Raw genomic sequence first — 27,690 nt, forward strand, 5'->3', positions numbered from 1 at the left:
AACACGGGACTCTTATCGCTAGGCCGTATACTTAAACCGGAAAAAAAGTCTAGAATAAAAGAGCCGGTTAAAAGCCCGGAAAAAGGAACCGAAATAAGTAAACCACCGCTACTTATTTTCGAAAAACGCTAAACGAGCGAGCTTACTAGTATAAAGAGCCTTAAAAATTTAGAAGCTTCCGAAGAACGAAAAGTAGCGTAATCCGGCAGGGAAAAAGAGTAGTAAGCTTTTAAAAACATTTCTTTTATTATAAAAGAAATCTAGAACGAAATTATTATAATTATACTATTAAAAGTAATAAAAACGTCTACACTTAAACGTAAACCGCGTACGCGCCATTAAAAGCGTATAAAAAAATTATAAGAGCTTAATTAAGAGCGATTACGCTTACTACGGCTAAAAAAACAGAAAAATAATAACACCGAAAATACGTTTTTCGTGCTATATAGCGAAATAAAGCCGAATAGCCCATAAAAACTAAAAGATTATAATAAATTAACTCTTCGTATAACTTCTACGGTAGCCTCGTATACGTTTTTTATCACCTACTTTTCTAATATTAATAAGGCGCTACTATTAAGAAATAAAGAACACCGTACTGCTTATACCACCGTTGCGAAAGTATATTCACTAGAAAAAGTAGTTAAAAAAGCGGCATTTAAACCTTATTTAAAACTACCTCTACGCTTTTAAAATAAAGTAGCTACTCATCTTAAAAGAAAGTAATTTATAACCGTCACTAAGCGAAAAATTAATAACCTAATAAAAATAAGGGCCTAGGAAATTATTAAGCGCCCTTATAATAGTACTTTACTATTATTAAAATAAGTATTTACCGATAAATTCGACGAAAACAACGTTTATATACTATATAAAGCTCGGATTTACGTACGAAACGATAAATAAAATATAAACTCGCTTACGAGTATATATACCGTAGTATTAACCGCACGATCCTTTCGAATCGTAATAGCTTTAATTACGAAATTTAACTTAAAAGCGAAACAATTTAATATAATTAATATATTCCTTAATATAACCTTCGCTAAAAGATCCCTACTAGTATATTATAAACTCCTTTTAGGGTATAAACAAGCCGGGATATATATTAAGCTTTATAAAGCTCTTTACGAGTTAAAAAAATCTCCGCTATTATAATATAACGACTTCTCTAGCACTTTTCGTAAGCTAGGCCTTATCGGCTTAAGGAAAAAACCTTACTTATTTTATAATAAAAAGCGCACTATATTCGTAGTTTTTTATATAAATAACTTCTTAGTTTACTACCGGAAATTAAAGTAAGATAAAGCCGATAAGCTAATAATTAACATTAAATAAGTATATAAAGTAAAAGACTAAAGTAATATAGCTTATTACTTTAGCGTACGTATAGTTAAAAATAAAATTAATAAGCGTCTCTAATTATCTTATAATACTTACCTAGAGAAAATAATAACTAAATATAGTTTAAAAGTATCACGGGCTACGATAACACCTCTACTAACCGAGGAACTATTAAAGTATACTAGCGAAACATTAAAGTCGCGGATTAAAGCTTATTAAGAGTAAATTAAATCATTATTTTATAGCTTTATTATAATTCGCCTTAATATTACATTTATATACTTATAACTATTAAAGTTCTTAATAAACCTTAACGAAAAGCACCTTAAGACCGCTAATTAATATATTCGGTACGCTTATAATACTAAGTTCGTAATAATCTCCTTCGAAAAATAAAAGAACGGCGTTTAAACGTTAATTATAATAAATAACGCTTTTTTCGCGAATAACTTAAAAACGTATAAATCGTCTTATAAGTATATTATTATACTATTCGATAGTTTAGTCGTATAAAAAACAGCTTAGTAAAACACGGTTACTATATTAATTACGAAGGTAAAGTTATTAACTTTATAGTAGGTAATAAAAGAATTAATTACACTTAAGCGTCTATTTAAAGATTTAAAACTCGTATTTAACACCCCGTTCTCGATATATTACGATAATTAGTAAACTATTAAGCTAATTATAAGTTAAGGGGAAAAGATCTCTACGAGGTTAAAATACGTAAATATTTAAAACCTTTAACTACGATAAAAGTATTAAAAACGAGCTTTCTAAGTAATTTATTTTATTATAAAAGATATACTAATAAATAAATTAACGAAGAACTTTCTACGTATTAAGTTCGAACACTAGAGAAAACTTTTAAACCTATAAAATATTCGGCAGTTTAATTATATATTATAAAAAGGCAGGCACGGAGTAATAACGAAATAATTATTATAACCATCGGATTTCTATTAATTTAAAGAGTTAAACCTCGAAGGATAAAAACTATTAAAGTATAAAGGCTCGCGAGAAGTCTTAATAAACACGCCGGCTTAATTAATTTATATATTTTAAACGCGAAAAAATAAAGAACGCTATAAAATATTTAATATTATTAAGGGTAATACACTAATAATAATAAAACAAGGGTTAACTGCTTAATTTAATTCGGAGTTAGTGCTAGTAAAGGGATCCTTAAAATCGGATCCTGCCGAAGTAGGCGAAAGGTTTTTAAGGGCGAGGCGTTTCTTAGTAAGATAACTACGTACACTAAAACTAATACTAGGCGAAAGCGTAAACGAGGGGCTTAAAATAAACGAGGTGTTTAACGGGTTATTAATTTTACGTTAAGCATTAATAACGGCAGGCTCGTTAATACTATCGTAAAAATAATAGGCTTAATTTATAACCTCGACGTTTATAAGCGTATAAAACGTATAACGATATTCCTTAAACTACTTTTATAAATATTATTAACGAGCGAGATTAAATTACTAAGTATTTTAATAAATTTATATTAGTCTTACCTTTATTCTAAATAGCGTAATTAACGGCCTCCTTAATAAAATAGCGGGCGACACGACGAACGGTTACGGGGGCAGGGTTTTTACAGCTAAATTATATTAATATATTAAAATATATTAAATAGCTTATAGGGATACGTATATATAATTATATCTATAATAATTAAAATATTTAATAATATTAAAACCGAGGGTTTCACGGTAACGGAAAACTTTTACGATATTAAAAAACATTAAGCGTAAACAATTTATATACGTATTATAGCGTACTTTATTAAGCTAAATAAACTTTTAACTCTCACCCGAGGAGCTTTAAAGGGCTCGACGGCTAAGAAAAATCGGGGTGCTTAACTAAATAAGCGAACTAACGCTAGTAAAAAGCTTACCTCGGGCGACGGCGGTATTTAAAAATACTATAATAGTTTAACGTTAATCCTCGCTTATAGCGGTAAGAGCGGCGCGAGTTTTAACGGGCTTAATAATAAGCTCGGCGGGTTTAATAACGGGCTTAACGGCGGGTTTAATAATAAACTTAATAAGCGTAATAATAAGCTCTTTAATAATACTAGCAGGGTTAAAAACGAACTTAGCCGGGGTAATAACGAGCTCTTTAATAATAATAGCGGGCTTAATAAAAAACTAATCGAATTACAAAGCGCGCTTAGTATACTTAGCTTTATATCGAGCCTTTCTTTTAACATCTTTTTTACGCTAGGCTCGACTTATAATAATAATTTATTTAAAATCTTTTAAAAGCGAGAGTATTTCGTTATCGTTCTTATACTTATAAGAAAACTTAATAGGGCTACGAAGAGGCTTATTATTACTTTCTCCTTCGTTAATACTAATAATATATAAATTAAAAATAAAGTTTATAACTTTATATATTAAAATTAGTATCGCGAAGCCGTTTAAGCGCGTAGCATCGATTTACCGGTAAATATAATAGGTCGAACGGTGTAAAAGTTTTTATAAAATAAGTTTAAAGTAATAATTATAAACTATTTCGTAGTTAATAAGCGTTTATAGGCGAGGCGTAATATAAAAATTTATATATATAATAATAAGAGCACGAAAAAAAAAAGAAAGCTAGGCTAATTAATTACGCTTAAAAATACTTTATAATATATTACGGGGTAATTAATTATTTATTTAAAGCTATACTTATTATTTATATTAATAATTATTACGAGCGGAATATATTATATTTATTTTAATAAGCTAAGACTTTTATTTTTTAAGTAATAATTACTAGGGTACCTTTACTTTATAATTATTAGCTCACGATAGCTTTAATTTTACTTACGTAAATAATTAACCTGCTTAATAAACTAATTAAGGGGTGTGTCGTAGGAGGATAAAGATAAGGGGTCGCCCTTTAACGCGCCTAGCGCGCTACGCAAAATATTTCATTTATATATTTATTAGCACGGTAGCACCTTTCTCTGTTATCCTTTTTTTCTTTCCTTTAAACAACACTTTAACACTTAATATACCATCCGAACGCTCTCTGCCGTGCGATAGTATATTATTGCCATTTTTCGTTAATTTTATATAAAACTAGTAAGATATTTAATTTAGGTGGGAAAACGAGCAAAAGGCGGGGGCGCGAAGGGGGGGAGGGCGCCAGAAGGGGTTGCATCTTAAATAAGTGGGAAGCCATGTTAGACCAGGTCGTACCTGGCCGCATGAAGAGCGAGAAGGGGAAGGATGCTTTTTAGAGAACGGTAAATCTGGACTGCAGGATCATCGACCACTATCCCGGATTGACATTGAGCAACAACCCGCGAGATAAGAGGCGTAAGCTAAATAGGCCTGACAGCCTAATCCCACCACAAGATGCAGCAGCCACAAAGCGTATGATCAGTGACATGGAAAAACAAGTCGCATCTAGCGAAATTAGACTGAGTGGTCGAAGGTTCTTTGTGACCGAGCAGGGGCACATGGGTATAGGCCCTCCTACCTTGCAGACGGGCGACGAGGTCGGTGTACTCCTAGGCGGCGAAGTTCCGTTTGCCTTGAGGCCGGTGGGAGAAAGAGGAACTTTTAAGCTAATTGGGCAATGGTAAGATACCCCCGCTTCACCCCTTTGTCGTAGAAAGTGGTACAATCTGTTAACTTTGGAGCTATACCCATGGTTTCATGGATGGCGAGGCTGTACAAAGTAAAGGTGGAGACGAATTTGCCGAGTTTCTCCTTGAATAAGGGGTAGAATATAGATGCTATTTTACTTTATGCTATTGGCATCGGCCATCCATGGTGAGGTTTACGAAGCCGGTAGTAGAGTGGCAGCTTATAAACACAGCAGCAATACTTCTCACCCAGCTTTACCGAGACCAGGAACGCAATGGTTTGCTGATCTTGAGAAACACAAGAGCAGCCTGACGCCTTCTGCGCAGCCTCTTCGGTGCAATGTTCTCGCCTGTAAGCTCCTCTGTCTTTCGTCTGCCCATCGGTTCTGGGCTATTTCCGCCCGGGAATTCCTGCCTCTCCGTCATCATGCCCTGAGCATCTTGTTCTGGCGTCTCTGGTGTCTGGATCTGCACGACACTGCCGACATCGGTCGGTTCGACCTCAGGGATTTCGTTGGCTCTGGGCGAGTATGGGCTTGCCACTGCGACGGTTTTTGAACGAAAATCGACATGTTCGGGATCCATGATGGCTACGAATCGATTGAGAGATTCAATCATTAGTTCCATCGCTCTAGTCTGCGCCTCCATTCTGGCCTGGAAAGCAACCGTGGTATCGATCTGTTGCTGAGTAGCGGTCCTGACCTCCCTCTGAAGCTCTTGCACGACATCATGAGCTCGCTGGACGATGGCTTCCTCTGGTCGTTGCTTTATGTCTGCGAGGGGTATGAGATTATACCCTCTGGCGGCCCTCGCGGTTTCATGCCTGGTATTTCGCATGTATTCCTTTACGGTATTGCAACGCACTAGAGGCGAGACTGTCGGCCCGCTTATTGTGATGTACTGATGAATGGCCTTTTACCCAATGGAGCTCGAGTTTGACGGTAGAGTCCATCGACCGCATCTGATTCATCATCTTTTCCAGGGCCCGGCTCACATTGTCTCGAGCGAACCCCCGGGATCCACTGCACGCCTTTCCATTCGTCAAGGTTACCTGGCAGAAATGAAGATTGTCTCGCGAATCAGTGAAGACGAAGACGCGCAATGGGTTTTCCGTGTCCAATGCCTGCCGCTCTGCCTCCATCACTATAGCCTCGAGGGCCTTTATTAAGGCGATCATCTCGGCTTCTCGCGATTGGATATCGCCAACGATACCATATGATTCATCATACCAAGCTTTCTTTCGCGGCACCTGGCCCTCCGGTAAGCAGGTATAAGTGAATGCTGCTGAGGAGGCCTGGGCGCATGATCCGCCATCCGTGAATACAAACATTCGTTTGCCCGTCGTGCAGCGGAGTGCCCAATCCGTAAACCGCTTAGATTCTTTGGGGTCTACTTCAACCTTTACCCTCGGATACGGTTGGTTCTTCATCCTGGCATCCTCTTCAACCAAATCCGCGTGGGACGCAGATGCCTTTTTCTTTTTCTTCCCTTTTTTGATCTCTTTTCTCGATGGGCCCGATGGCTGTCGCGGGGGCGAGGTAGCAGCAGGCTTTGCCTCCGAGGTGTCCTGAGCAGTTTTGATGGCAACACTGCTCCCTGCCTCGTTGGGTATGTCGTCACTGTGACGGCTTTGACTTGTGGCCTTGCCTTTTCCTACACCCATCGTTCCTGTGACAGTCGCGAGTTTACCGATCATGCTGAGTTCCTCGTTTGGCGTTCCGGGTTCTGGAATGATGCCATTCTGTAGCAGAGAAGCCTGCCGTTTCCGAGCTGTCCCTTTTTGAGGGTAATTCATCTTCAGAGGTGCTTTCATTGGCTGTGGGTCTTGGCCCCTCTTGGGGGGGTTTTCTCCCACAATCCCAGCATCCAGGGCCGCCAGTTCTGTCGTGGACACTTTCTCCTAGAAGGTAGGGGGCTTTTCAGATTCTGGCCGCTGTGCCAACTTATCGGAGTTGGCGGAGTTGAGGAGCGAGGCGGACAGCGCGGCTAATGTAAGGATGCTTATAACCAATCCTAAAGCGAATGGTCTTGGTATCATACAGTAGAGTTTCCATGAAGGAAGTCCGGCTGAAGCCTGTATCTGCATCTCTATACCTGGGCCCGAACCCGGTTGGCAGTCCATATTGCGATGTGATGTGGGCGGGAGATTCAGGGGCAGTATCCTCACATGGGATGTTGGCGGGCTGGAAAGCGGATGAAGACTGACAGGAGACTGCCGGGGAGTTTCGTCTTGAGAACACTACTGATGGTATTTGGTTGTTGAAGTAAGCGGCGATGTTCCAAAGGAGGAATGTTTGAGAGTTAGTGAGCAAAGATGATGGGATCGAAAATACAGACGAAAGAACCGGCTGTGTTGGAGCTTCATTAGTTCTTGGTGGCGGTGGCTTTGGACGGACGGGTTGAATGCGAGAGGCCTACCACCCATGCACAGGTGACTCTAACTCGCATCTATTCGCATTTGGATTCGGACAGGCATGGTGCATGCAAGAGGCCTACCAACTATGCAGATGCAACAATCCCTCCGTTACCGGCCATTCGAAAGATCGTTCATCGGACGCCAAAGAATATGACAACGTGCTGAGACACATTCTGGGCCAGCTGTCGTGCTGTCGGCCGTGATGCCCTGCGAGACGATATCGCGCTGCAGCCATTGGCGCCGTAGGCTAGGCGGGAAATCTAGGCGGAAAGTGTAGATACATGGGACAGGCCAGCAACGCTTGTCGACCCCCACACTTGGAGGTCGCGGAGATATGGCCAAAAGCTCTCGTAAAGAAAAAGGTAGAAACAATTGCTCGTACGGCATTGAACAGAGTCCTAATTATGCCTTAATCAATTGTGAGGTCGGCCAGGGAAAGAGCGCGTGTTCCAGCAACGTGTGTCAGATCAATTACGGCTGGGGCTGCTGAGTGAGGACGGTGTTGGTCTTTCCGGCAACAAAACCACTACAGGACACGTGCCGGATGAAAAGCACCTCCGCATGAACTGTACAACACTAATAGAAGAGTGCACCGGCCTTCGCCCCGATAACATCTCGGCTCATTTGTCTAGATCACGGTTGGTTGAAAAGAAAGCCCTGGCTTGCTGGGCTCGCTTCCGCTCAGGCGCCCACGAAGTTTTCATATTTTGCAGGTTATATATATTATAAAATAGAATTCCACGCTTGTTAAATTTAAGCCTCAGAACAGCGGTTCTCTTTTTAACGTGTAAAGTCGTAAACAATGTGCATAACTCGGCAACAGGAAGACGTCTATGCCGAAAATGATATGTCATAAGATTCCATGAAGTAAAATGCCGCCCTGGAATGTGATCCAGTGCGGAGAATGAAGCAAAGAGACCCAGAGAAGATGTGACGATGCCAGATTCTACTCTAGGCCCGAGATTCGATCGCAGATTTGATTGCTACGTCATTTGTCAGCAAATGTCAGAGAAGAGAGGAAGGAAAAGCAGCCCAAGCGACTTACCGTCACAAGTGACTTTGGCATCCCCGAACAACATCTTAGTGCCAGGCATATAGAACATGGGGTTGGGCACATCCGCTGCATCAAGTCGTTAGCTGTCGATCAATCGAGAGAAGCAGCAAGCGCCACGGCTTCTTATCGCACGTGACTTACCATAACCACTAGACATGCCACGCTTCATGACAATGACCTGCTTCGCCTTCCATGCATGAAGCACCGGCATGCCCGCAATAGGGCTGCCCGGCTCCAGCGCGATCGGATTGACCGTGTCGTTGGCACCGATGACCAGCACGAGATCCGTGTCGCCGAAATCGTCGTTGATCTCGTCTCTCTCGAGTACAATGTCGTACGGCACGCTGGCTTCGGCCAACAGCACATTGCACTGGCCCGGCATGCGACCGGCGACGGGGTGAATGGCAAAGCGCACGTTGGCGCCTTTGGCGCGCAGCGCACTCGTAATCTCGCTGATGGCATACTGCGCCTTGGCCACGGCCATGCCGTACCCGACCACGATGATGACGCTTTCTGCGTTGGCGAGCGCCTCGGCCGTTTCCTCGACGTTCGTTTGGGTTACGGTACCCTCCATCTTGTATTCGTTACTCGTCGGTGCCGATATGCCGCCAAACAGGACGTTGGTGAGCGATCTGTTCATGGCCACGCACATCACATAAGACAGGATGGATCCGGACACTCCAATCAGAGCGCCGACCGTGGTTAGTAACGGGTTCTGCAACATGAATCCTTCGGCGACCAAGGCGAAGCCACTGTAAGCGTTCAGCACTGTGATGACGACCGGCATATCAGCGCCACCAATGGCCGACGTCGTCGTGAATCCCTTGGCAAAAGACAAGATCGTGTTGGCGCCCAAGGCCATGGCCGCAATCGTCGGCGATCCAGGCGCCATCGCGACGAAGGCACCCATGGTCCCTACATTCGTAGCCAGCATACCAGAGTTGATGACATGGCGGCCGGGTAGGTGAAGCGGCCGACTGGACAGCTTGCCGGCTAGCTTCATGAATGCGACGATGGAACCGGTGAAGGTGATACCTCCGATGAGGACGCCGAGGTAAGCAGTAACCAGGTGCAGGGTCGTGGCATGAGATAGGTCGCCCATGACACTACCGATACTGGTAAGCACAGCAGCGAGACCAACAACAGAGTGCAGTGCGGCGACAGTCTGCGGAAGGTCTGTGGGCGTAATTCGTTTTCCAATGAGAAACCCTGCAATACCTCCGATGGTAGCAAGTGCGCCGAACTGCGTGAGCACCTCGGGCGAAAACCCAACAGCGAGAAGAGATGCCAAAACACCAGAGCCGACACCAAGGATCCCGAGAAGATTACCCATCCTGGCGGTGGCTTGGGTCGCCAAACCTGAGATCGAACTAATGCAGAGTACAGAACTGACGAGGTAACCAGCTTGAACAAGCCCGGCCGCGCCGGTGGAAGCGGCGGCTAGGAAACCCCCACCGAACAGTACACCGGGAACAGCCCAAAGCCACGGATACTCCGGGGGTCAGTCGGACCTGGACTTTCATTAGCCTGATGTTGAAGCTGATGCATCGGGTAAACTTACGCTTGAACATGTCAAGCATGCGCTTGGTTATCACGAAACCTCCCGAGACGTTCACGAAAGCTAGCAAAACTGAAGCCGCCCCAAGCGTCTGCGGGAGAGTCTCAGGCAAGTAACCGCCGCCCATGACGAAGAAGCCGCCAATGCCGACCATACCGGAGATCGCATTGGTAACACTCATGAGAGGCGAATGTAGTGCTGGTGCGACGCCCCATACGACACGGTATCCGATCAGCGAAGCCAAAGCAAACGTAAAGGCATTGCCCATGAAGAGAGGGCCCGTCATCTTGCCCAAGGCAAGAGCAGTTCCCATACCGGCAGTTACGCCGGCGACCTCACGCGACGCCTTTTGAAATGGTGTTACGGCCACGACCTCTTCGACCTTGGCCGCAGGCTTGGCAGCTGGAGCTGGCGGAGGCGCTGGTCGTGGGGCAGGTAGCAGAATGTCGCCCTTGAGGGTGACGATGGAGCCACGGACGACTTCATCATTCAGGTCGACGCCGAACGCCTTCTCCTGAGGGGTCATGGACAGCAGGAATTTGACAATGTTGTTAGAGTACAGTGTGGAAGATTGGGTAGGCAGCCGGGACGGCAGATCGGTGTATCCTATCATTGGTCAGCGCTGTCAAGCTTCTTACTGCAGCCTCACTACGTCTAGGGGACCTACCAATTATCTTGACATCGTTATATGTGACCAGCTTCCCCGCTTCTGTCTTCTCACAATTGCCCCCCGCCTCAGCAGCCAAATCGACAATCACAGATCCGGGCTTCATGACTTCTACCATGGATTTGGTGAGAAGCTTGGGGGCGGGCTTTCCAGGAATCAGTGCGGTGGTAATGATGATGTCAACGTCGCGTGCCTGCTCCGTGAAGAGCTTCATTTCGGCCGCGATGAATGCTGGGCTCATTTCCTTTGCATAGCCTCCAGCACCAGACCCGTCTTCTTCGATTTCGACCTCGATGAACTCAGCCCCGAGCGACTGCACCTGCTCGCGAGCTGCGCTGCGCGTATCGAATCCACGAACAATGGCGCCCATTCTGCGCGCAGTAGCAATTGCACTCAAGCCAGCCACGCCGGCGCCGATCACCAGAACCTTGCACGGAGGGATCTTTCCGGCGGCTGTGACCTGACCGGTTAGGAAGCGTCCAAAGTTGTTCGAAGCTTCCAAGACAGCCTTGTACCCCGCAATGTTGGCCATTGAGCTAAGGGCATCGAATACTTGAGCACGCGAGATTCGCGGGATCATGTCCATGGCAAATGCCGTAACTTTGCGGGCCGCAAGTCTCTCGACGACATCCTTGTTCTGCGCGGGCTGCAGCATCGAGATGATAGTCGCGCCTTCTTTCAGGCGGTCAATCTCAGCCGTGTTAGGCCCGCGAACCTTCAGCACGATATCGGCAGCGGACCAGATGGTACCGGGATCAACAAGGGTCGCGCCAGCACTTTCGTAAGCATTGTCTAGAAAGTCGGCTGGAGCACCGGCGCCGCGCTCAACCAGCACCTTTCCGTAGCCTTTCTTTTTCAGGAGGGCAACGTTTTGAGGCGTGATGGCGACGCGGCGCTCGTTTGTGAAGGTCTCGCGCGGCACACCGACGGTCAGATTGGCAAAGGGCGTAGATGGCGGCTCGATGGCGGTCGAATAAGCCGTCGTTTGGATAACGCGCGGTGCCACAGCACGTGCGCCATCGCGCTTCTTCGGCGGCAGGGCAGGTATCACAACCGGCTTCTTGACGTGGACACTGCTCCATCGCTTATGACCGGAAAAGACAAAAGCCGACGAGGAAGGCAATTCTGGAGAGAGGAGAGTGTCTTAGCTTTCGGGCGCCCTGTAAAGAGGCTGGTCGCATTGGTTAGGGGGTCTCAGAAGGGTCTCCACGAACCTAATAGTCGCGATGTCGAAGGGCTAAGGCGTTCCAGCGCCCGGAATGAGGCGTGGTTAGCGGCCCACGCTGGCCGGAGCAGGCTCGGCGATATCATGGCACCGAATCATGCAAGGTGTCTGCCGAACACACGCGAGCAGAGCAAACATCCGTCATTCGCTAACCACAGGTGTCCCGGTAGCGAGGACGGGAACTACTCTTCATGGGAGAGTGAGACACTTTGAGGAAACGGAAGAAAAAAAGAGAAGGCGATGAAGAAACGAGAAACAATCTGGAGTTAGGTCTTTCCTGCACGAATGATGGGACGAACGAGGTGCAGCCGAAGAGAGCCCTCCCTTGGCGAAACAGATGCACACACCCTGGTCGAATCACTTAACCTTTCCCCTCCTTCCCCCTCGATTCAGAGCCACTGTGACAGGCAAGCTGGCAAGTATCACGGCAAGCTTGGAAGTTTGGAAGCTTGGAAGCTGGGATCCATGCCTTATACGCCGCAGCCTTGAAGGGTAAAACGCCCAACAACCCAGTCAACGTACAGTAGGTACCCCGCAAGGTTACCACTGCGAGAGCGTTTCAGGAACTGCACGCTTCCTGGACCGTATCCAAGCCACCAACCAACAGATTGTCTGGTCGGTCCCAATGGGAATTGGGGGATAAAAAGAAGGGCCGGTTAAACCAGCCGAAAGCCCGATTTCGACTTGACACGATCGATTTGCCCTCCTCGAAAGGGGAAGGACCGGTATCACAGTGTGACATCCAGGATGCCCATCTCTCTCGCCAGTCCGCCAACGGCCCAATGACCCATGGATGATGGCAGTTGGTGGTGTGCACTATTTTTGTGGGGGTGGAGACACGTGAGGATGCGCTGAGGAACGAACGGTCGATGCGGATGCGGGGGAAGCTACGCCGCTGATGCCGCGGGCGCTAGGTTAAATCCCTGTACGAGCTACTGCCTGTACTGTATGTAGCCTGGCAGCTCTCCCCCACTACGGCCGCTATTTGCATCTCCAACGTCGTCTTTCTGTCAGTGCAGCTCCGGATATTGTTTCTAAACAAACACCTGTCAATCAAAATGCGTCAATGTCTTCTTCGTGTCCTTGACGTGAGGTATTCTTGTTATATGTTTCAATGGTTTCAACACGGGTCTTCCCCGACTGTTGTATTTTGAGCAGGCACGCGGCTAAATAAGGGTTAAATTCATCATTGGCGTCGTTGGTAACGTCGCGCAAAGACGCGAATTGGCGTTTTCATGCAACACCACTCGTCTCACACTCTGGCCAATTGCACAAACCCACGTTGCTGGACAATTGAGCATTTGCCTCGTTCCTGGTCCTTGGAGCTACCAGTCCGTAATATGCTTTGCTGAACCTCTCCTTATTTCTCACACCCAGCTCAAGGGAACTGGTTCCAAGGAAAAAACCGTTGGCGACAAGCTATCCCGTAGAAGCTGGCCGTGCCAAGTCGTCCAGGACCTGGGCTACCCATGCGGCAATGTCCCAAGTTGGCACCGAGACCATTGTTCATCGACTCTGCACAAGTGCTTCGGTCAGTATCGGCGATAGGTAGCCGTAACCCATGCTCGAGGTGCTGGGCGGTATTGCCTCGGATCCGTAGGGTCCGGGTTTAGCGTCGTGGTCCTGAGCTCCACGCCGTCCCAGCGACGGCACACATGCTCGCGCGCAGGACCGCGATATCTATCCTATGGGTGTCGGAGCAGAAGCAACTCTCACGGTAGCAGGCCGTCCCGTTGCAAATATGCGCCTTGCAGTACTTTCTGTTGGAGCTCGGCGCGGCGAGCACGCCGCACGTCTTTTCGCGGCACCGGTGGTACGAGCACAGCGCAAACAGCTCGCCGATCGGCTTCTCCGCCCGCATGTCCAAATGCCCCGGGCTCATTAATCAAGTGTCTCGCTGCAACCATCCTGGCTTGTATGGTAACCGTCCCAACGTCTTCGGAAACCTCAAGGGATAGGTGAAAGCCTGCACAAACCAGTGAGCACACTCAACCTCCCCGCTCAAAATTTAGAATATAATATCGTATCAAATTATGGAAGAAAGGAATGTAGGACTGATCCACTGTGTTTGGTTTCACATAGTTTTTATTGCTACGGAGAAGGCGATGTGACCTTCGCCATTATTGTGAGATTATGATAATGCCTCGTGACTCATTAAACCCATGAGCATCCAGGGGCCATTTCCAGACCTCTGTGCTCCTCCACATTGGCACGCGGCGGCAGTGTCGTGAGAGAGAGACAGAGATGATTGGGTTGCATAAACCGTCCTCGGCAATTCTATGCTAGCTACTTAAGCTAAGCCTCTCGTTTGGTGACGGTAGGGAGGCGAGCAGGTAAAACGTTCCACTGTTTAGAAACCCTGCTTCTTGACCTGGGCCTTGGCGTCGGCGATGGTCTGGGCCGCGTTGGGGTCCTCGAAGCCGCAGCCGGTCTTGCCCTTCTGGAACTCGGCGCCGATGCCGGAGCAGATACCGGCGGCCTTGCCGGTGCTGGAGGTGGCGCCGCCGGCGCAGCAGCCCTCCTGACAGTCGGCGTCGGAGACACAGCCCCCAGTGGTGAACTGTTTGCCATCTGAAAGGGGGGAAAACATGTCAGCAAGGGGATCTCTCATGGGTATGTACCGTTTGGGAAGCTACTTACTGCCGTTGCCGACATCGCGGGCTCCGGAAGCGTTGGGGGTGACAGCCATGACGGCGACCGCGACTGGAAGGGCATGTTAGCAAGAAGTCTTTTTGAGCAGGGTCTGTATGTATCTCCGGTGTAATGACTTACAGGTCATGATGGCGGCAATGCTGATCTTAACCATTTTGAAAGAGTGATTTGGGTTGTTGATAAAAAACTGTCAAAGTCTGTAGTGAAAGTAATGGGTTGTGTAAGAAACGAAAGACGACGCCGGGCCGTTGAGTGAAAGTGATGAAGCTGGTAGCAGAGAGATGGAACTGGTTGGTGATGAGGAAAGGGAAATTCGTCTGAACATTGAGAAGATCCCCATCTTCTTATACGCCTCCCGCCGGCTTGGAACCGTCAGCATTCTCGTTCGCTCTCGTCCCAACCTGCCACCGCACTGTTTGTGTCGTTCTAGAGCCCGTCGTTGATGGATGTCCATAAACAGAAGCCAAGTTTGATCTGCGACAAGTGACGGTTTGGCTGTTGGGTTCTTCGTCAGAAGCGGCGTTTCATCGACGCCTTCAGACGTTCATCAGCGTCTTCAGACGAGCGCTGGGGACCCGCTGGGGCCCGCTGAGCTGCCCCGCCAATTGCACAAAATAACCTTAGAATTTAGCTGATTAACCTTAGAAGTTAGAACCATCTAAGCCTAATTCCCAGCGCTTCAGGGCTCCTCCTGGGCCTCCACCCACGTAAAACCAACTCCACCGGGCATCTCCTTGAAATCAACACGGCTCGACGGTCCTCATCCATCCCGAAGACCCCTGGGCTCGTTCATGCCAGTGCCATGCTCCAGCCCTCTTTCCCGCAGCGGATCGCCAGCTCGTTTGGGAACGTTTTGCAGGCTCAACGACGCACACCCACCGCCGCCAGCACGCGAAAAACTCGCTTCTACTTGCGGCAAAACTGGCATGCGCTGAGTTCCCAGACCCTGGACATACAGAGGCCGGGGTGCATTAGCCTCGACAGCCAAGAAACGGCTTGGATCTGCATACAACCACGATGGCCCTCAATAGCGGCCCAGGGGTCTGATCGGTCATGACAAGTATAGATGAAAATGGCTTGCCCGTCTTGCGCTCTTTCCGTGGACGAGATGAGGATGGCTTTGCCTGGTTCTTGGCCGTCTGTACAATGCACGTCAGGCCAGCTCTCATCCCCAGAACGAATGACGGCCCGCAGATCCGCATTGAATCGCCTCGATCGAGCAGAAGATCGCGCATCTCGCGAATCCATAATGGTTTCACATGGCGTCCTTGGCCACCCCTGTCTATCCACCCAAAGAAGCTGAGGCTTGAGTCGATAACGTGGCAGGCAGTGCGAACGCGAACACCTGCTCTCCATTTGTCTTGGCTCAACGTGGCTCTTGCGACTCCGGAGCAGGTGGCAGGTGGCCGCTTGACTCCATAAGAACGACCGAGCGCAATCCTGGACCTGCCAGAATGAAACCCAGGTCTTGCACATTCAGCGCGTACCATGTGTGGACTTGCAGTTGTGCGAACAAACCAGACAATCCCGCAATACAGCCGAATAGATGGAGCAAATATTCCACCGATCAATTCAGTGGTAAACGATGCTGTTATTGGGGTTGACTAGTTTATTTCCAGGGCCGCGAACTGGACTCAACTGGCACCATCACCCAGCTCTCCATCAGTGCCTTCTTCAGCTGTCTCGCCGGCGCCGCCGGTTCAGTTCTCCTCCATATCGGGATACTGGTTGCCATTACTCGCAATGGTCCAGGGAGGCAGGTCGCCATCCACGTCGCCACGGCCCGTGCCTGGAGTTCAATTGCCCCATAAACAGGAAATGGAAAAGGGGGAAGTTGTAAGGCATGCTGCCAGCTGTGGTTTTTGCTTTCACGCAGCAAACCACTGCTTTATCCCCACCCAACAGGCGCTGTACATCCATGTCAATTTGTCGCGGCTGGACGTCTCATACGTCAGTCACTCAGGGTTAACGCCTCCCGGAAAAGGCAGAGAGTTTAACGCGACCAGTATATTCAAGTTACAACAGTCGAAAGCTACCCGGCGATTAACCAAAGATACATTGAAATTACACCTTCCAACCCCGAAGCCGCTCATCCACCCGGTGACTCTCTGGCTTGGAACTGTCCTGCTCCTACCCCATACTCGGAACTATTCAACCGTTGGCCTCAGACTCGCATGCCGTCTCTAGCTAGACTTCGGTTTCTTAGAAGGAGGGCCGCTGTCATTTTCCTCCTCTTCCTCGTCCTCGTTCATCTGTGAGGGATCTGCTGCTGCTTGGTCCTTATCATATTCGACGCACATATTTACCAGTGCTGGTTTGGGTGTGATCGTCCATAGGGTTTTGCCTACGCGCTCTAGCTGCTGTCTGAGCCAGACCGCAGTGTAATCGTCATAATCCCGTGGACCTTTGTAGTGACGCTCGACCATTTTCGGCGACTTTATTTGACCTCTATTACTTACGAGACCTAACCGCTTCATTAAAGCCACCCGCTCTGGATGCGACATGCGCTGGCTAGCTCCTAATTGAGGATCGTTCTTGTTTAGAGGAATCAAGTAGGCTTTCGGGTTCTTTGGGTCCTTTGGTCTCTTTGGTTCAATTGGTCTCTTCGGCTCCTTTGGATCCTTCTTGTTGACATCATCGGTGTCAGTGTCTCCAGGGCCTGGCGTAGGGCCCGGGCCGGTGTTAGGGTCCTCGTCATCGTCGTCAGGCCAGTCGTCCTCGTCATCTGACAATGGTCTTTCCTGAGTTGCCAGGGCCTCTTCCTGCCGGAGAACCCGTATTGGGTTATTGACATTGATCGTGACGGCGTTCCCATCGATGTCTTGGACACAGCTCCTGTTCAAGAACCCAGATCGGAGCTGAAACACCAAACTCCGATCGAACTCCACCTCATCCGTGGGGACTTCGTCGGGATCGCGGTCATATTTGACTTCGGTCTTTTCCTCTGTAGGAGTGGCCGGTTCTTCGGTGCTCTTTCTGGAGCACTCCGGGTTGCTCTCCTCAAGGTCGGGTTTCTTCGCGGCGCGGTCTCGAACCCAGAACAGCATCACTGGCCGGTAATCGTCGTCGTAGAGAATGTCTTCAAACGAGACTGTTTCGCTGGTCTCCTCGTCATCCGTCCCGTGTAGCCGGGACCAGACGTCCTCCCTTCGACGCAGCTGGGCGTAGTAATCTTTCACAAACTCATTCCCGTCCCACCGGCAAGAGATTACTGCTTGGAGTCTGTATATCTTTTCGTACTCCTCCTCCTCCATCTCCTCCTTCTTCTCCTCCCCCTCCCCTCCATCTGGTTCCATCACGTCGGTCAGGTCCAGATATTCTGGGAACTTCAGCGAGCCGATGCTGTTGACTCCATCCTTGTCGATAATACTGTACGCGTGCCTCGTGATTAAGATCTCTGGAGGGTAAAGCATGCGCGGGAATTCGTCAACTAGGGTAGACAGCTTACACTTCGGACACTCTATGGTGAGCCTCTCGTTGGCGATGAGACGCTCGATTCTTGTTTCTTCGGCCCTCGGGAGGTCCAATGGCCACGAGTATCCTTCATTACTGAGTATGTTGTCCCGGGGCGTCCATTGGGACTCGCCACAGCTGCACGGTTCTAATTGCTCACGGGGTATGCGGACTGTGGACAGGATGCGATCAAAGGTCCGCACCGCTACCCTGCGTTTATGGGTTAGCCCGTTCTACGGAAGTAGGCATATGCCGTCTGGAAGGGGCTACCTACCATGTTTTGTCTTCGTCGTCCTTTTTGTAGTTTTCTTTATCTGCCAGTGCCTCCTTGAGGGTGTCGAGAAACGCTTCGGGATTGACTTGATTGACGGGGAGATTTACCGCTTGACGGAAAGCCTCCAAGGTGGACGCGACGAATCCCGCTTCCTCGTATCGTTGTTTATCCCGCTCGTCTTGGAATGTGACTGTACGCGGTGGCTCCATGCCAGCCCTATTCAAGCCGTTCTTGGACTTTTCCTTATCTTCTTTAGTGACCTTCAGCTTCTCTTCGCCTTCGCCCTTAGGGCCATACTGCGCCGAGAATGCCGTCTCCCCTTTCTGAACAAACTTTTCAACAAACTTCTCGCTGTCTTTGACCCATTTCGTCTCATCCAGAAAGATCTCGCTGAGCTCGAGTAGAGTGACCCAATCGGAGCGGGTCTCGTCATAATATAGCTTGTGATCTTCGCCAGTGCTCTTGAGCAGATTAAGAAGCGGCGATAGGTTGAGTAGGCACGACACCAATGACGCTTGGAACCTGTTTGCTACGACATCAGGTTGGATGGGAAGAAGTCTGGCATCATTGTTGGTTGCTTCTTCAAAGTAGGTCGAAGGAACTTCCTGGTTTACCAAATCCTCATACTCGTCAATCCCCAGCACGACTCCGCGGGGGTCGTTCGGGATAACGCCATCCCCAGAATTGTACCGATTCTTGACTGTGACAACCTTGAAATGCCCAGCCTTCTTCGTTTCCGTGCCGCTCGACGACTGGCTGCCCCGCGATGAGCTTGAATCAACCATAGCGTTGGTATAGGTGGGTGTCGTTCAACTCTCAGGTGCAAAGTTGAGATAGGAGTTTGTCTGACAGCCGAGGAAAGTGGCAACAGGGAAGACATCACCAAACTCTGACTCTTGGGCTCTACGGAGTTGCTTCTTGGGTCTTCATTCAGCCTTTGTTGGCTGCACCGCCGGATTCGACCTCGGCAATCCGTGTAGTCCACGGGGTGAAACCGGAGCGACAAAGGAAACTACAACAAGGCTTCATCCCACCCCAGCATTCCAGACTTCGAAGGTATTACACCCAAAGAACTCGTTTTCCTTTCTTAAAAAGAGTTTACGAATCAAACAAACAGATTCTGACATTATCTGGCCTATTCCGGTAGGCCATGTTGGAGGCAGGTAAAGTTGCTGTGCTGGGCTCGAGTTTCTGTGACGCCCCTGCAAAACCGACTACATATGTGTATCCATTAATAGCGAAAACTGTTCTATTCCAATCCGCATGATCATCGCAGTCATATGCAGCGATTAGAGAGAGCGTGTTTCCTCGCCAGCCTCGTTCACTGTGTATGGAACCAGAATACGGCCGGCCAAAAGGGGAGTTGGCTAAGAAGACCAAGCCTTGGGTTGCTGACAAGTGGAAAGAGTATACAGAAACAACAGGAGATAGCGTCATTACGTGTAGCCAATAAAATCCGTAACCCAGCCGTGCTTACTTCGCGGGTCAGAGCAATGGGAGATAGCATGGCGATCCGGCGATAGTGGAGTTAACCGAAGCCGAGAACGGCTATGGTCAACCGTTTCGATTCCGGCTTACACGCTGGACTTGAGCGACATCTCGAGCCACAAGACAAGAAGCATCAATTCCCTAGACCTCATGGGGTACTCTGCATTATACCACTAGATTGATACTCTTGTGCTTCTCAGCCCTCTACCAACCGCCTCCAAGACTCTACCGGACATCTCCATCCCTCACACACAATGGCGAGCGAAGCTTGCTGCCGGATTCCTCCGGTGTCAGCCGAGTACACACCCCAAGGCACTTGGGATACAGTAGCCGACTACAAAACCTGTAAGCCCCTCCCCCATCGCACCGCCCGCACGACGCCGCGCGACTAACTCATCCCCCGCAGACATCGCGAGATCCCCCACCGCGACCGCCGCCCCCAGCGCGGCCTCATCTTCCTCTACGACGCCTTCGGCTTCGCCCCGCAAACCCTGCAGGGCGCCGACCGCCTCGCGCAGCTGCTCGGCGACGACGCCGTCGTCGTCCTGCCGGACCTGCTCGAGGGCACGCACCCGGAGCTCGGCTGGCTGCCGGCCGACACGCCCGAGAAGCGGGCGCGCGTCAAGGGCTGGTTCGACAGCGTGGGCGACTACCGCCAGTCCAAGCCGAAGCTGCTGCGCGCGCGCGGGGCCGCGGGCGCCATGTTCCCGAGCGTCGCGAGCTGGGGCGTCTTTGGGCTCTGCTGGGGCGGCAAGCCGGCGGTGCTGGCGAGCGGGGCGGATAATGAGGGCGAGGGGAGGCGGTTTAATGTTAGCGGGACGGCGCATCCTGGGTATGTTCAATCAATCGATTCGGATTGACTACGGGAGAGAGCGCTGACACTGTGTTGCGTTGATGACTGTAGCGCCCTTGACAAGGCCGATGCGGAAGCGTTGACCGTGCCGCATATCGTCCTTGCGTCCAAGGATGAGCCCGCCGATGTGGTGGCACAATACAAGGAGATCCTCGAGGGCCAGTCGGGTAAGACGGGAGTAGTGGAGATATATTCTGCCATGAACCACGGTTGGATGGGAATTCGGGCCAAACTTCACGTCGAGGACGACAGGAAAGAGTACGAGAGGGGGTACAAGCAGGTGGCCGATTTCTTCAACAAGCATCTGTGATTAGCAGAAGCAGCCGTACAGTTTTAAAGATGCGACCCCTACGATAGACTTCACATGAGATTCGAGGACACTTGAAGACTCGGAAAATGCACTTGGTTAAATTCAATGGCTCAATTGCTATTGCCTAAGGCATGCATCCGTGACAGCTCCAACCCGTTCCCCTGATGGTGGTACGAGAACTCGGTACCCTATGTAAAACCGGTACAGTGTATTCAAGACCTAGCTATTCGGGGCACTGAAACTATCATTCTCATGGCAAAAAGGGGACAGTTAAGGTTCCGGCCCCACTGAGTTTATGGTGTTGCGATAGTCCCCACCTCTTAGGCTGCTTGGCCAGGAACCTCGAGTTGGCCAATAATACCTTCGAACAGCTTGGGCAGGATCTCAGCCGCATCGGCCTCGAAATAGAAGTCCCTACTAGTCAGCCCCTTCTGGGCGCTCCGATCCGGGTTGATCACGGCAACCCTCGCACCCTTTTTCCTGGCCGCGTCGGTGTAACCTGCCGCGGGGTAGACGGCTGCCGCAGTCCCAATCACCAGCATGATATCGATACCTCTGGGCTTGGCCACCCAAGCGTCGACCTCCTTGAGCATATCGCTATCCAGAGCCTCGCCGAACCAGACGATGCCGGGACGCAGTAGGGACGTTTTTCCTGCGGCCTTGCAGGTGGGACAATGGGGCAGGTCTTCCCGCTTGATCTTGGGGGGTGGGCTTCGTCGGATCCAGCAGCGGCATGGTCTGGTCAGCTGGGTAGCGCTCGGAAGCAGGCGCAAGCGCTGGACACAGCGGATCGTTCAGGTTGTTGGGCTCTATGTAGTCGCACTCCTTGTCGAAGCATTTGACGTCAAATATGTTTCCGTGGAGCATCCGAAGCATGTCGGGCGAGTGCCCCGCACGCTGAGATAGACCTGCGGGTACCTTGTTAGCATCAGCAGCCCCCCAGGAGAATCAAGCAAGGAGGAGTAGTTTTCAAACTCACCATCAACGTTCTGAGTGAGGCACATGAAGTCCTTGTTGTGCTTGGCTAGTTCGGCTAGGGCGTAGTGACCAGCGTTAGGCTTCGCCTGCAGGGCCATGTGCCTCCTCCACGCGTAGAACAGCCAGACAAGAGCTGGGTCTTTCTTGAAGGCCTCGGGTGTTGCCAGCGAGGTGGCCTGGTGGTTGCGCCATAGTCCACCGGCTCCTCGGAAGGTTGGCAGTCCAGAGGCAGCAGACAGGCCAGCACCGCAGAGGGCCAGGACACGGTCGGAGTGCTTGAGGAGCCTCTGGAACTCGGCGATGTCAGTGCAAGGCCGGTGGTAGGCTTTAGGCATCTTGTTAATATTTGGGTTTAACTGATGGGTAGTCGATAGCGTGCGGTTGTGTAGGCGTTCAAGTATGTGAGTGGCACTTGGTAGCGTGCTTCCAAATATATTGCATCCGTGAGAAAGCAGGCTCGAACTAAGGCCAGACGCCTGCGAGATACCAAAGTTCAATCAGTTTGACAGACATACATCGAGATAAGATCAAAAGCGACAAGACTAACCGGCGTGACTCCTTCCCGAATTACAGTTTGGAGGTTGAATGTCCTGTCCCTTACGTTGACTTTGCGGCGAAGCTGCAGCCAGCACTTAGGTGTCGCCTGCACCACTTTTGGTGGGCTGTAGCTTCCATGCTTCCCTGCGTGTTCTTACAGGCTCCCGCTATGCCACCGGCAGTTGCCTGAATTGAAAGTGGGGCTCAAAACACAGCCTCCCGAACTGGATGACAGTTGGTAACCTTCTTTCTGTCGCATTGACGGAGACCAGGCACGTATAGTACGCAGTTGGCTGACGGTCAATTTGACTGTTTGATAGATGCCTACCATATTTGACTTGGTAAGCATACTCCCTGGATCTGGTGACATCAAGGCACCCAATTTCTCCCCAGACCCGCTTGGAGGATCAGTACTCATAGAGGGTGGTCACTGTCCCAGCTCCGACGACACGCCTAATCCGCTCGTTTTCTCGCTTCAGAAGAAGGCGCATCACCCAACACAAAGCCACGGCTGCAACGCAGGCTGCCGCCGACGCAGCAAACCCCATAACGTACCGCGGCCCGTTCCAGCTGGGCCATAGATAGGGCCCATAGATTGTCCCAATGGAGGAGCCAACGTTGAGCATCGCCACTACAACCTACATCCGCACATCGCGCACGTCAGTGTGGTGAGTGACTTGGTTGGCATTTCAACCTGAACTTACAGCCTTCTTTTCTGGGCTCTGCGACAGCGTGCTTGCCGACCAGCTGAAAATCAACGCGGTGGCCGAGTACCCTCCAAGTGGAAAGATGAAGCAGGCCACATACCGACCAGCTGGGCTCAACGTGGCTGCTGCCGCTGCAAACCCGATCCCCGAGACGGAAAAGCAGCCGGTGAGGTGCCAAGTGCGCTCATGGAACCTACCCGAATTCCATGCAAGAGCTATGCTTGCGAGCCCTGCGCAGAGATAAGGGGGACATGAAAGCAACAGCGCCTTGGTGTTGCTAAAACCCAGCGCGGATATCACCCTAAGAAAGAACTGTGTCAGAAGCGACGAGATGGGCTGGGAAGTACCGGTCTTTCACATACGTCGGGAGGAAATAATTGAAGGACAAAGGGGTTTGCGCAATGTGTGCCAGGGCACAGAACAGCCACGTTCTCTTGTCTGAGATTGCATGGCGGACCGCAATCCAAACTGTTTCGGTGTCCTTGGCTTCATCAAGGCGGTCTCGTCGCATTCGCTCACCTTCAAGCCGTCTCTCCTTTTCACTGAGCCACCACGTTGTTTGGGGGTGCTGGGCAAGAGCCAGTAAGAGGACACTGCCGTGAGGGCAGATGCTGTGCCTAGAATAAAATACAGCCTGCAAGACACGATTGGCGCTGAGGATCAGCTGTGGATCAATCTGGGAACGGGAACAAGCGATTACCATCTCCAGCCCTCGGTACCACGTTTTCCGTCCAGGCCGCTGAAAATACCGACAGCAATCAGATTGGCGAAGCCTAGCCCCGTCAGGGTGGCACTGTACATAATGGCAATACACGACGCAAGCTCTGTTTGCCGCTCGTCAGCCTACCCGACTTCTCAAGGCCTATGGCCACAAGACAGCAAGCTCACCTTTCCTGGTGTAAAACGTCGCGAGGAGATAGACAGCGCCCGGCCAAAACTGTGGTATTTCTCAACCTTCTTTTGCACATTCACAAAGCCAGGGGCTCAACTCACCGGGGCCTCAACGAATCCCAACAAGAACCGACAAGCGATAAGAGCGCGATACGAATGTACGAGGCCGGTGCAAGCTACCCAAGACGCAGTTAGGATGGCGTTTTGAAACCGCCATTACGCGTACTGGTTTGGTGTCTTCATACCGGACAGGACAGACCAAATGAGCATCACAGCTGCGAGATAGGTGCTGGGTTGAATGCGTGTGAGGAGCATGTTGCTCGGGACCTGCATCAGTATGTATCCGACAACGAGTATGGAAACGGCGGTGTTGAAGTTAGTTCCCTGCATATCCAAATCACGCTCGAGGTGGTTGAGACGCGCCTGCGCCAGCGACGAACGATCGATGTTATTGAAGAAGTACATAAGCCAAAGGACCGGCTGCGATGAACCATCTGGTCAATAACAATAACCTGGTGGCCCAATACCATGGAATTTGATGACAGTGAAAGCTCGAGGCTCTCATGATCACGTACCATGATCCATATATCCAACTTTCGTACAAGACGAATCTCATCAGGGTCCGTTTTGGCCTGGCTTCCGGCGTAATCGATTTGAGCTGTCAGCCCATTGGCAGGAGGCGTGGGCTTGTCCTGTTCTTGTGCCATCTCAGCAGGGCTCGCGATCTCCTCTGGACTTTCGCATATACTCATATTCCAGCCTGGCCTGGAGAAGATGAGGAAAGTACATAAAGAGATGAACCCCCCGATTCCGGTATGTAGGATGAGGGGTTATATATCTGGGGCGCTTGAACACCATGCAAGTCACACGGGGATCTCCTACCTTATCAGATCAGATGCGTCACTCGGATGCCACCGTAGCACAGCATATGCGCCCACGTACCGTGACGGCTAGATCTTCATGGTATTGGGAATCATACCGGCCCCGTGCAGGATCTGGAAGCCACATCCATTCTAGTTACTCGATGGCAGCATTTCGCGAGTCTTACCCCACGCATGACCTCGGAACCTGGAGATCTCGGATGGGGCTTGCGAGAGTTGATTCGTAGAAGGTCGGGAAGAAACATGTACATGTATGCGGATTTTCTGATGCTACGTATCCAAGAATTCACAGTCGTACCAAGACCCAATTAGCTCTTGGCATCACACATTCCCGCATTTCTTCATGCGACTCAATCCTTCCCACCAGTTGGGTTTCAAGCGTCATCTTTGATCAAATCAGCCGCCTGCAGCGGTCATTGGTCAGCTCCGAAAGCGTTCAAGCGGTTTCTTAGCAGGATAGGCATCGTCATCAACTCACCTTCTCCGCGATGGCGTACACGGTCTGGCACGTGTTGGCGCCCGGCAGCGTGGGCATCACGCTCGCATCCACGACGCGCAAGCCCCGGGCCCCGTACACCTTCAGCTGCTCGTCCACGACGCCGCCCAGCTCGCGCGGCAGCATCGCGGCCGTGCCGCTCGGGTGGTACTCGGAGGGGCTGACGCTGCGGCGGACGTAGGCGGCGAGGTCCTCGTCGCTCGTCATGTCGGGGCCCGGCATCAGCTCCTGCGGGTCGTAGGCCGCCAGCGACGTGTTGAAGTGGTACGTCCGCGTGAAGCGCACGAACTCGGCCAGGATCTCGAGGTCCAGCGGGTTGCTGAGCGTCCGGTAGTCCACGATGGGCTCGCTCGTGCCCGGGGCCGTCGCGTTCAGGCGCACGCTGCCGCGACTGAGGGGGTGCAGGAACACGGTTGAGCCGGCGGGCACGTTGGAGCCGTATAGGGAGAGGCTGTAGAAGGCGGTGTTGGGCGAGCGCATGGAACTGGCTAGGGCGTTCATCTGGGCTTTGTAGCCCTGGAGACGTCCGTCAGTCCTGTCGATCAGAAGTGTGGTCGGAGTCGAGGGGCTACTACTTACGGCTATGACAGTGGGGTCAGTGTCGGGCGGCAGGTAAGCGGCGTGGTCTTGAGCCTCCAGTTTTGATGCTATCGTTTCGTGGCGCTCGGGCGAGATGACGGGCATGCCGAGCCACGCCGCTACATTACCTATACCAAGGGAATATGGGCCTGCCGGCGTTCAAGCTAATCAACGCTTTCATCCATCAAACCACGCACATGATCATGCCGACTTACCTGTTCGATTCTTCGCCCACATCGCCTTGGCCCAGTCACTGAAGTTGCGGTTCGTGATCAGATCCATTGGACTGGGGTGCACCGTAAAGTTCCGCACTGCGTCTTGGTGTCAGCTACCCAGTCTCAACATCGACATAAAGGGGAGTGGACTTACACACGATGGCGACACCGAGCATAGGATGGTCTTGGAAGTTCTGTCCGACGCCCGGTAGATCAACGACAGTGTCGATTCCGGCTTCATCGAGCTGTTTCTTTGGTCCCACGCCGCTCAACTGCAGCAGTTGAGGTGTGTGTACAGCCCCTGCGGCGAGTATGACCTCCTTGTTGGCCTTGACCGTCCGCAATTGGGTTACGTTCTTGACAGTCGATTGGAAAGCTACTCCAGTCGCTTTCAGGTCATCAATGTGAATCTTTGTCACTTTCGAGCTGTAGGCGAGATCATAACTCGTCCTGTTGATGCCATCGTAGTGGCCGGTGCGGGCATACGAGCGCTGCACTTTTACCGGATCCATGAACGATGGCTGCCAGTACACTCCAGCACGGCCTGAGCCGCTGTCAGGAGGAAACTCGACACCGGGTATGTCGCGGAAGGCTTCGACCTGAGGGACTATACCAATTACGGTCATCAATTAGCCACCCAGCTCTCACAATGCACCAGCGCCCCTAACGTAGCATGAAACTCACCAAGCCCAGGGTATTGATACGTCGGCCACCCCGCAAACACCCTCGACGTGTTCCCCCAGTACGACGCATCGTACGTGATATTCACCGCGTCCCTCACCGCGGGGTCCGGCGCCGTAAACGTCAGGGCCTTGCGGAAGTACGGCAGCAGCCCGTCCCAGCCCCAGGGCGAGGCGCGCCCGCTGCCGCCGCCGCGGTACAGCTGGCCCCAGCGATCGTAGTCTTCCGACGTGCCGCGCACCGTCATCATGGCGTTGACGGCGGAGCTGCCGCCCACGGCGTTGCCGACCAGGACCGGGTACGACGCGTTGTGCAGCTCGGGCTGCGGGGCCGACTGAATCCGGTAGAAGTAGGGCGAGCTGAAACCGCCGAAGCCGCCGCGGACTTCGGTCACGTCTTCGGAGTCGGCTGTGAGCGGAGCGAGGCGTGCCGCTGTTCAGTTTCCGGCTATATCCCGTCCATACCATCACATCTATGGGGGAGGAAACTTACGAAGCGGGCCGTTCTCAATTACCAGCACCGTTACTATGTGTTCATGTTAGTTCAGTGTTTCTGAATGATGTTTTCGAGATTGGCAAAAGGGGGCAGAGTAGTCACTACCTTTGCCATTCTCCGTCATTCGGTCGGCCACCGTCAGACCCGAGGTCCCCCTCCTACGATCACGTAGTCATATGCATCCTTGACGAGAGATGAGTCGTTTATATAGCGTGGCTGTAGCAGCCTGCCGGCGTGAGGACGGGCAATGGCGGCGTTGGCCAAACTTAAGGCAGCGACGGCCAGAGCCGCCACGCACGACGTGACCTGCTTCAGTGAGTACATACGGGTGAAGTTTCACAGCTTTTACC

The 27,690-nt window shown here is 50.7% G+C and overlaps 9 protein-coding genes across 9 annotated transcripts; 1 reads left to right on the top strand and 8 right to left on the bottom strand.

The window, feature by feature from the left end:
* Positions 1–5,185: 5,185 nt before the first annotated feature.
* PG986_000706 (uncharacterized protein) lies at positions 5,186–6,593 on the bottom strand (the record flags this gene model as incomplete). Its single annotated transcript, XM_066836928.1, has 2 exons — positions 5,186–5,520; positions 5,795–6,593. The coding sequence occupies 2 exons, from the start codon at positions 6,591–6,593 to the stop codon at positions 5,186–5,188; spliced, it is 1,134 nt and encodes a 377-aa protein (XP_066705821.1).
* Positions 6,594–8,297: 1,704 nt separating this feature from the next.
* PG986_000707 (uncharacterized protein) lies at positions 8,298–11,936 on the bottom strand (the record flags this gene model as incomplete). The annotated part of the gene is made up of 6 exons (XM_066836929.1): positions 8,298–8,329; positions 8,392–8,466; positions 8,542–9,892; positions 9,996–10,564; positions 10,626–11,750; positions 11,840–11,936. The coding sequence occupies 6 exons, from the start codon at positions 11,934–11,936 to the stop codon at positions 8,298–8,300; spliced, it is 3,249 nt and encodes a 1,082-aa protein (XP_066705822.1).
* A 1,523-nt stretch (positions 11,937–13,459) lies between these two features.
* Positions 13,460–13,711, bottom strand: PG986_000708 (uncharacterized protein; the record flags this gene model as incomplete). The annotated part of the gene is made up of 1 exon (XM_066836930.1): positions 13,460–13,711. One exon carries the CDS (start codon positions 13,709–13,711, stop codon positions 13,460–13,462), a length of 252 nt encoding a protein of 83 aa, XP_066705823.1.
* Positions 13,712–14,200: 489 nt separating this feature from the next.
* Positions 14,201–14,656, bottom strand: PG986_000709 (uncharacterized protein; the record flags this gene model as incomplete). Its single annotated transcript, XM_066836931.1, has 3 exons — positions 14,201–14,421; positions 14,491–14,553; positions 14,623–14,656. 3 exons carry the CDS (start codon positions 14,654–14,656, stop codon positions 14,201–14,203), a joined length of 318 nt encoding a protein of 105 aa, XP_066705824.1.
* A 2,029-nt stretch (positions 14,657–16,685) lies between these two features.
* Positions 16,686–19,014, bottom strand: PG986_000710 (uncharacterized protein; the record flags this gene model as incomplete). The annotated part of the gene is made up of 2 exons (XM_066836932.1): positions 16,686–18,165; positions 18,230–19,014. 2 exons carry the CDS (start codon positions 19,012–19,014, stop codon positions 16,686–16,688), a joined length of 2,265 nt encoding a protein of 754 aa, XP_066705825.1.
* A 957-nt stretch (positions 19,015–19,971) lies between these two features.
* Positions 19,972–20,880, top strand: PG986_000711 (uncharacterized protein; the record flags this gene model as incomplete). Its single annotated transcript, XM_066836933.1, has 3 exons — positions 19,972–20,015; positions 20,124–20,549; positions 20,622–20,880. 3 exons carry the CDS (start codon positions 19,972–19,974, stop codon positions 20,878–20,880), a joined length of 729 nt encoding a protein of 242 aa, XP_066705826.1.
* A 320-nt stretch (positions 20,881–21,200) lies between these two features.
* PG986_000712 (NAD-dependent protein deacylase) lies at positions 21,201–22,193 on the bottom strand (the record flags this gene model as incomplete). Its single annotated transcript, XM_066836934.1, has 3 exons — positions 21,201–21,591; positions 21,665–21,788; positions 21,860–22,193. 3 exons carry the CDS (start codon positions 22,191–22,193, stop codon positions 21,201–21,203), a joined length of 849 nt encoding a protein of 282 aa, XP_066705827.1.
* A 609-nt stretch (positions 22,194–22,802) lies between these two features.
* On the bottom strand, positions 22,803–24,745 carry PG986_000713 (MFS transporter; the record flags this gene model as incomplete). Its single annotated transcript, XM_066836935.1, has 6 exons — positions 22,803–23,033; positions 23,100–23,295; positions 23,465–23,719; positions 23,803–23,895; positions 24,220–24,473; positions 24,569–24,745. 6 exons carry the CDS (start codon positions 24,743–24,745, stop codon positions 22,803–22,805), a joined length of 1,206 nt encoding a protein of 401 aa, XP_066705828.1.
* A 503-nt stretch (positions 24,746–25,248) lies between these two features.
* PG986_000714 (oxidoreductase) lies at positions 25,249–27,497 on the bottom strand (the record flags this gene model as incomplete). The annotated part of the gene is made up of 8 exons (XM_066836936.1): positions 25,249–25,278; positions 25,353–25,886; positions 25,950–26,098; positions 26,165–26,260; positions 26,319–26,771; positions 26,849–27,277; positions 27,338–27,370; positions 27,446–27,497. Coding segments are annotated over 8 exons (1,776 nt in total), but the record flags the coding sequence as incomplete, so codon positions are not given.
* Positions 27,498–27,690: the final 193 nt, after the last annotated feature.

The sequence above is a fragment of the Apiospora aurea genome, assembly GCF_038362705.1.
Source record: "Apiospora aurea strain CBS 24483 chromosome Unknown utg000001l_segment0_segment0, whole genome shotgun sequence".
Taxonomy (NCBI): domain Eukaryota; kingdom Fungi; phylum Ascomycota; class Sordariomycetes; order Amphisphaeriales; family Apiosporaceae; genus Apiospora; species Apiospora aurea.